This window comes from Medicago sativa, chromosome 4, assembly GCF_051527215.1.
Source record: "Medicago sativa cultivar Bolivia chromosome 4, Bolivia_mono, whole genome shotgun sequence".
Taxonomy (NCBI): Eukaryota; Viridiplantae; Streptophyta; class Magnoliopsida; order Fabales; family Fabaceae; genus Medicago; species Medicago sativa.
In genome coordinates, this window is record NC_140752.1 from 16834644 (window position 1) to 16843597 (window position 8954).

Below are 8954 nucleotides of genomic sequence, written 5' to 3' on the forward strand. Positions count from 1 at the left end.
TAACTTTCTGAACTTAGAGTTAGTTCATGAATGCAAATGTTCTTTGATTTCTTGTATCTTGGTATGTTTTAACTTTGTTTGTGTCTTGGTTAATCACTCAAGAATGCACAAATACCAAGAACTATCAAAGTCCATTAATCCTTTAATCACCATAGATGTATTTAATGATTTTTTGATCCAAAGTCAAAATCATTGTCTGCATAAGATATGTTCATGTCACATCTGTTCTTGCATGTTCTTGGTGTGGACATTGATTTATGGTTTTGCTCTAATGAACTTTCTGAGCAACCTTCTGAACAACCTTCTGAACTCCTTCTGGGTTCAAACATATGAACTTCAGAATGTTTCTTCTGGGTTCCTTCCTTTATGATGGTTGTACTCTGTGCTGAACATTCTGATGTTCTTCAACACTTTGAACCTTATGAAGGTTGTTTATTTATTTCCTTCAAGAACTACTTGAAGCATATAAATGAGAGATCATTTGTTTTGACAAACAAGATGATTCTTTCTTTGAAGTCCAAAAGAATATTTCTTTGCCTCTAGTTCATCATTGCATGTAACTGATGACTTTAAATATTCTTGTTTATCCATGAAATAATCCTTTATTATTTCTGGATATATTCAGGGTTAATGTTCATGATTAACTCCATTCACATGAACATTCTGATCTATGTTCATATGAACATTCTGAACTCAGAACTTCTTATCTTCAGAAGCTTTGGAAGTGTGATACTTTGAGAAGGTTCTGAGAATCTTCCTAACTTGTATGCATATTTCCTTTTATCTTCTTTATCCATGGTGGATCTTCAAATCATATAGGATAAAACTCAATGTGAGTTTTGTCATATAACTTCTTGCACATTCTTGTGCAGCTTGTGATGTAAGTTTTTCCAGCATGATTCAAGTTCTTCCATCATGATTCTTGAGCTATGAATCTTCATGGAGATGTGATCTTTGTTGTTTCAACTGATGATATACTCATTCTTTCATTGTTGAGTAGATATGATGCACTTATCAATGTGGGTGGCTTCTAGCTTATCCACTATGTGATTCCTGTTCTTTTAACAAAAACTCAAGTGCAACCATCAGTAGATCACCATTCATAAAACTTATTATTTATTCCACTAGGTTTGTTATCATTAAAACATTCATCAAAAAGATTTTTGCTTCAACAGATTTCTGGTCTTATTTTGCAATAATAGGGAAGGTAAAGGAAATGGGCTACCCCTTAATTGAGGCTCTATGGTATTATGACCCAAACATTGATGGTGAGATTGCTAGGTTAAGGGATGACAGTGGGATTAGAAGGATGAAAAACATTGCTGAAAACTATGATAGAGTCCACTTATATGTAACTCACCCTGTGTGTAAGCCTGATATAGTTGCCCTAGACCCCTTAGTTGAATACCCTATTATGGCTGAGCATGCAAAATATACTGATCCCTGTGTTGGTGAGAATGAAATGGAAGCTGGCCCATCTGTTGTAGGGTCCACTAGTGGGAAAGAAAAAGAATTTGAGGGAACATTTGTAGGGTCCACAAAAGGGAAAGAAAAGGAACATGGACCATCTGTTGTAGGCCCTACAGAAGTGGAAAATGGATGGGGGAATATTCCCAACTGTGTGGGGACCACATGTGAGAAAGCAAGTGACATTGGACCACATGATTTTGGCCCTTTTGAGACTGAAGTAACATTCTGTGAGGATGTGAGTGGAGTAAATGTGGATTTTGGTGTTGGTGTGGACTTAAATGGTGTAGGTGGTGCTGACATAAATGAGGAAGGTTATGTGGATATAAATGCAGAACCTAGTGCAAGTGGTCCCTCTGTTGATGCAGAACCAACTGGTGTGGAGGAGACTGGTTCAGGTGGTGTGGAAGCTGAAGCAGAACCTACTGTTGTGGAAGAAACTGGTGCTGGTGGTGTGGAAATTGGTGCAGAACCTACTAATGTGGAGAAAACTGGTGTGGAGGAAATTAGTGTGGAGGGAAACTTAGATGAAGGATGTGAGAGTGATGATGGTTGTTGCTTAGCAGGTAACTTTGACAATGAAATAGGAGGACTTGATGATGAAGAAGTAAGAGGTGAAGCATTTAATGATGATCCAGTGAGGGAACATTTTGAAGGTGTTGATGGTGAAGAGAATGTGACTATAGGTGATGGAAATGCAGGTGCAAATGAGGCTGATGGAGTTGTTAATTCTGCTACAGGTGCAGGTGTTGATTCTTGTAAGTATATATCCTCACATTAAATTATACATGATTCTGATTCAAATATATTAGGTTATTATTCATGATTTTTAATTCATATTTTTATGCAGGTGTTGATTCTGTCAATACAGATGCAGCTGGTACAAGCAACAATGGTCCTAAGAAAACATCTAGAAAGGGAAAAGAAAGGGAATCTCAGCCAAAGAAAAGGAAAGGAAGGCCAAAGAAGGTTGTGAATTTGGAGGATCCAATTTTTGAAGATGAAGTTCTTGAAGCTCTAAGAAACTCTGTTAACAATGTTGGGGAAGTTGGTCAGTCAAGTAGGGAAGCCCATTTTAGTGAAGGTGAAGAACAAAACAGTGATGAATTGGATAGTGGCGTTGATAGTGATGAGGAAGGTGCTAAGAAAACAAAGTTCCCCTTGTTCAAGCAACCTGATAATATGTTGGACTATAAGTGGGAGGTTGGGACTTACTTTGCATCAAAAGCTGAGTTTATATATGCTGTCAGGACATTTGCAGTACATGATGGTAAGGGTCTCAAGTTTAAGAAGAATGATAAGATAAGGGTAAGGGTCAGATGTAAACCTGGATGCAATTGGGGACTTTCTTGTTATAAGATACCAGATCAAGAGACATGGCAACTGAGAAAGATAACTGGAAAACATAGCTGCAGTCAAGAGTATAATCCAAGGCTGATGAATTCAAAGTGGCTAGGCAGAAAACTACATACAAGGGTCAAAGAGGATCCTAAATTGGGTATTCTTGATATAATCAACAGGACACATAGAAAGTGGAATGTGGGTGTATGCCCTAGCAAAGCATACAGAGCTAGGAGTCATGCAAAAGAACTTGTTGATGGATCTTTTAGGGAACAATACACAAGGATGTATGACTACTGTCATGAACTTCTGAGATCAAATGAAGGTTCTACTGTTAGAGTGACTACTCTACCATATCAAGGGACTGAGGCTGATTTGGAAAACCCTAATGCAGTATTTTTCCCTCACTTTCAAAGGGTTTATGTCTGTTTTAAAGCCTGCAAAGAAAGTTTCATGAAGTGCAGACCCATAATTGGCCTTGATGGATGCTTTCTCAAAGGGTATTATGGTGGTCAACTGCTGGCTGCTATTGGGAGGGATCCTAATGATCAAATGCTACCAATTGCATATGCAATTGTAGAAGGTGAGACTAAAGAATCATGGACATGGTTCTTAAAACTTTTGATTAATGATTTGGGTGGCACTAGACTGTTCAAGACATATACAATTATAAGTGACCAGCAAAAGGTAATTTTTATTTATCTTATACACTTCTTAATTTATTACAGATTTACATTTTAGACTAACCTGATAATATGTTCAACTTTACAACAGGGTCTTTTACCAGCTATTGATGAATTAGCAGATGGAATTGAACAACGGTTTTGTGTCAGGCATCTGTATAACAATTTCAGAAAGAAGCACCCAGGGATGAAACTGAAGCAATTGATGTGGAGAGCTGCAAATGCCACATATGCTAATGCATTTGAAAGAGAGATGAAGAAGATCAAATCCATCTCAGAAGGAGCATTTGAATATCTAATGAACATTCCAGCTAGACATTGGAGCAAAGCCTTCTTTAAATCAGGTTCAAAGTGTGATACTTTGGTGAATAACATGTCAGAAGCCTTTAATTCAGTCATAGTGAATGCAAGGTCCAAACCTGTGATTACTAACATGGAGGAAATCAGACTATATATGATGGAAAGATGGCAGAAAAACAGAGAAAAAATCTCAAGGTATGAAGATAGTGTTCTGCCTAATATTAAGAAAAAGCTTGAGAAGGAATCCTCTTATACCAAAAACTGGCTTGTAAGGTAATATTTCCATTACACCAAATTTTTTCTTTATTACATTAAATGATATAAGTTCTGGTGTATATTTGCTTAAGTGTTATATGTTGTTTTTTTGGCATATTAGGCGTGGTGGTGAACATGACTATCAAGTCACACACATATCTTTAGATGGAGACAAATATTCTGTGAATTTGTTGAGGCAGGTTTGTGATTGCAGAAAATGGCTTCTGACAGGACTGCCTTGTTGTCATGCTATGGCATGTATGAAACACCAAAACTTGGACATAGAGTCATATGTCCCTATTGAATTTAGGAAGGAAAGATATGCTGAATGTTATAGTAGCATTATATACCCTGCTAATGGACAAAATTTATGGGTGAGGACTGAGTATACAGATTTACAACCACCACCCATAAAAAGGCAACCTGGAAGGCCAAAGAAGAAGAGAAGACTAGAAGCTGGAGAATTAAGGAAGAATGACAATGAGATGAGAAGGGCAACATATGGCATCAAATGTAGCAGGTGTAAACAACTTGGCCATAACAAGTCAACCTGCAAACTTCCACCACCACCTCCACCACCAACTGAAGGTGCAAATGGTAGTACATCTACTCAGCAGGGAACTACTACTTCAGTTCCAACTCAGCAGACAACAACACAGTCAGCTCCATCTCAGGTCACTGCACCAACTCAGGCATCTCAGGTCACTGCACCAACTCAGGCATCTCAGGTCACTAATCAAGGTACTACTACTCAGCTTTAAGAAGGCAAAGGGCTGCAACAACTCATCAGCCTGGTGCATCAACTGAAAATCCATCTCAGCAGCCTAGTGCATCAAAGAGTAAGAAGAGAAAGACCAAGGAGAGGGTTGTATCATCTCAACCACCTGCTGTGAAGAAACCAAGACAGAAAGCAAGGAAAGATGGTGTGGCCTCTACACAGCCTATGTAACTTTGATGTTTTACCAAGCACATCAAATTTATCTTTTTGTAACAGTCATGTCTAGAACATCATTTTGGTTAAGTACTGTTGGTTATGCATATTTGGTGTAATGTCTAGAATATCTAATTTAGTTTATGCCCTTTTGTGTAAGTAATTCTGGTTATGTAATGTTGATGTAATGTCTAGAACATGTTATGTCTAGAACATCTAATGTGCTTTTGGTGTCATATTCTGCACAAATGGTGTAATGGCTAAGACCATATTTTTTGGTTAAGTACTAATGATATCAACTATATTTTGCTTCTCAATTGTGTGTCATTATAGAGTTTGGCAGGTTAAATACTTACTAATGATATCAAAATTTGCTTGACATTTGATATCATTATCACATTGCAATATAATTTCCAACAATGATATAAACATAATTGTTATAGAGTAACCTTCAATTTTTTTTCTTCCAAATAACAACGTTTTCATTGCTCTTCATAAAGACTTACAATTCATTACCTAATAACATAACATAGCTGCAAACTAAACAAGAAAACTACAATAAGAACTTAAACCAGTTACAACCCCTAACAACACTTTCACTTTCAATCAGAGACTAATTCACTAACAATTATGACCTATTTGCATAGTATAATTGTCCCTAATACCAAACAGGTCCCAAAGGAAACAAAACCAAAAACAAGTGACAGCTTTAACCAATTTTTTGCCTTTGCTAATTCCATCTTCAACTTCCTGTTCTTCCTCTTTGTTTTCTCACTCTTCAGCTTCAGTTCCAATCCCTCCTCTTTGGACTCAGTACGAAAATCTTCATCCTCTACCAACTTAAAGAACCCACACCCTTTTTCAAATGAATTCCTGTAATTATTGCAACCCCAAAATTTCTTACCACAATTCGGATTTGAAGTATCATTCACTGTTCTTATTACTGGAAAATCTCCACACTTACATTCCATGCTTGTTCTTCTCCTAAGACTGGATCCAGTTGAAACAAAACCTTCATCCTGTACCCAACCCCGTGACTGTGTTTTGGATCCTTGTTTTGACATATTCTGGATTTTTCCCAACAAAGAAGATGAAAGAGAAGAAGAGAAGCAGATGGAAATGGAGAGAGAGGCGCGAGAGAGAAGGAGAAGAAGGGGAAATTGTGTTTTTGGAACCCTAATTTTTTTCCCTCACAATTTTAGCCCTCATATATACTGATGACTCATACATGCTTACTCATCTCAGTTTTTTTACACCTGGCACGCCTACATGTACAAAACTAATGTTTTTTGAAAAAATCTGACGGAAAGGACTAGATTAGGTAACGGCAGATAAGTTGAGGGACGTGTTTGACAAAGTTAATACTTATGGGACCAAATTGAATAAAAGAAATAAGTTAAGGGAATTCCATTTTTCCTATAATTATGCTCTTCCTTAGAGGAGGTAGAAATCATAAATCATAAATCTCATAAAATCTTTTCACGACGATGGCAAAACCCTCTGATATTATTTGAGAATAAAAAAGTCTTACTATAGCCCCAAAATGGATTTTTATTAGAATCATTGGGCAAAAAAAAATAATTTTTGGAATGAAATGATTTTTTTCGCAATATTTTATTAAAATTGTGGTATAAGATTTTCGAATAAAAAATCTGAATTTTTCTATATTTGTATTCAGATTTTTAAAAATTAATTTTTTTTCCAGAATGTTTTATAAAAAATCTGATCTTTTTTTTAATTTTGAAAATTTACTTTTTTTGTATTTTGAAAATTAAATTCCAGAATTTTTAAAAATCTTTTTAATTTTAAAAAAATCTGATTATATTTTCTAATTTTTTAAATTTCCAAATACAATCTTAATAGGTTTTTTCTAATTTTTAAATTTTTCAAAAAAATCTAATTTTTTTTCCGGTTTTAAAATTTTTTGGAAAAAAAATATGACTATTTTTCTGTTTTTTTATATTTCAATTTTTTAAAAAAACTGAATGTTTTTATGATTTTTTAAATTTTTTGAAAAAAACTTTTTTATTTTTATAATTTTTTGGATTTTTTTATTTTTTATAAATTATTTTTCGATTTTTTAAATTTTTTGAAAAAAACTTTTTTATTTTTATGATTTTTTGGATTTTTTTTTATTTTTTATAAAATTTTTTTTCGATTTTTTTAATTTTCTGGAAAAAAAAACTGAATATTTTTTTAAATATTTTTTTTAAAAAAATCTGACTTGGAATTTTTTTTACACGTGGCATTAAAAAAAAAAAAAAATGAAAAAAAAAAAAGCCAAGTCAGCGCCACGTCAGCGAATCTGCTGAGTTGGAGGGGGAGGGGTGTTTTCCGGAAATTTTTTTTTTTACAAGGGCATAAATCAAACCGGAATTTTTACAGGGGCGAAAACTGGAAATGGCCTATATTACAGGGGTGAAAAACACTATTAACCCTTAAATTTTTCCAGAATTTTAAAAAAAATTTATTAATTTTTCGATTTTCCAGAATTTTTTAATTTTTTTCTTCAATTTTTTATTAATTTCTAATTTTTCCAGAATTTTTTTAGTTTTTTTTATTAATTTTTTCAATTTTCCAGAATTTTTTAATTTTTAAAAAAAAAAACTATAAATTTTTTTTAAAAGATTTGCAGGGACTAAAACCAAAACTGACCTATTTTTGCAGGGACCAAAAACTATAAAAAAAAATTTGCAGGGACTAAAACCAAAACTGACCTATTTTTGCAGGGACCAAAAGCTATAAAAAAAATTTGCAGGGGCTAAAACCAAAACTGTCCTATTTTGCAGGGACCAATACCATATTTTAGCCAACTTATAATCATATAAATTCATTTATCCTATTGCTGGTGGCCGGTCTAATCTGCTTCTTCTAGTTGATTGTACCTGAGTAAATAGGTAATTATCCCTTTGAAATTATAAAGTTCGTCAATTACCTCATGAAATTAACAAAACTTCAATTACTCTTCCTGAAATTGCACAACGTTATTCAATTTACCCCCCCTGTCAAATTCTTCTGTTAGTCAACATGACGTTTTGCAAATAGCTCATGAAGTTTTGCACTTATGTGCAAAATGACCCTTGAACTTGAAAATTTATATTTTTTTTCTTATCCTTAAAACTGACTGTATTATCACTGAATTGTGGAGCATATTAACTAAGTTTTAACGGTATACGACCATATATGTTTCCTGAAACGATCAAACATTAACCATGTATAATGATATGAAAGTCAGCATAGCAAAGTACAGCCACACATATCAGATGAAAAACTAATGCATGACATACATAATGAAGCAAATAAATGACATATGATTGACATAACCAAGATGTCAAAATATATGGCTTTGTAATTGCTGATTTTAACCACACCAAAAAATTTCACTTCCTTTATATTGTGAGCACTGCACACTCTACACCAACACACTTCTCTCACTTTCAAAAAAAAAAAATAATACATAAACTTGTTACTTCTCTCACTTTATAAAAGATCCTGAAGGAATCATGGTCTTCTTCCCCTGTTAGGATTCAAAGGAATGATAATAATATTATATTATGTATATTTCATTATGTTTTTTTAAAAGAATAAAAAAAAACATGATAGCCACCATCCTTTTGATCTCTAATAGGGTGAAGGACAACTTGAAAAAACAACATCTGATGTTGGAACAAATAAATGTTTTTATGTTTGATTTGTAAATATTCTTGAGTTTTGAACATTATTGTAGGGTTTACCAAATACTGCCAATTGTTATACCATACTGCCAATATATGGTTGTATACCGTCAAAACTTAGCTAATATGCTCCACAATTCAGTGATAATGCAATCACTTTTAAGGATAAGAAAAAAAAAATTAATTTTCAAGTTCAAGGGCCATTTTGCACGGGGGGTATTTGCAAAACGTCACGTTGACGAACAGAAGAATTTGACGGAGGAGGTAAATTGATTAACGTTGTGCAATTTCATGGGGGTAATT

The 8954-nt window shown here is 34.0% G+C and overlaps 1 protein-coding gene across 1 annotated transcript; it reads left to right on the forward strand.

The window, feature by feature from the left end:
* Positions 1-2634: 2634 nt before the first annotated feature.
* On the forward strand, positions 2635-4995 carry LOC146926794 (uncharacterized). The gene is made up of 4 exons (XM_085706971.1): positions 2635-3495; positions 3583-4064; positions 4168-4774; positions 4867-4995. The coding sequence occupies exons 1-4, from the start codon at positions 2650-2652 to the stop codon at positions 4993-4995; spliced, it is 2064 nt and encodes a 687-aa protein (XP_085563097.1). The 5' UTR covers positions 2635-2649.
* Positions 4996-8954: the final 3959 nt, after the last annotated feature.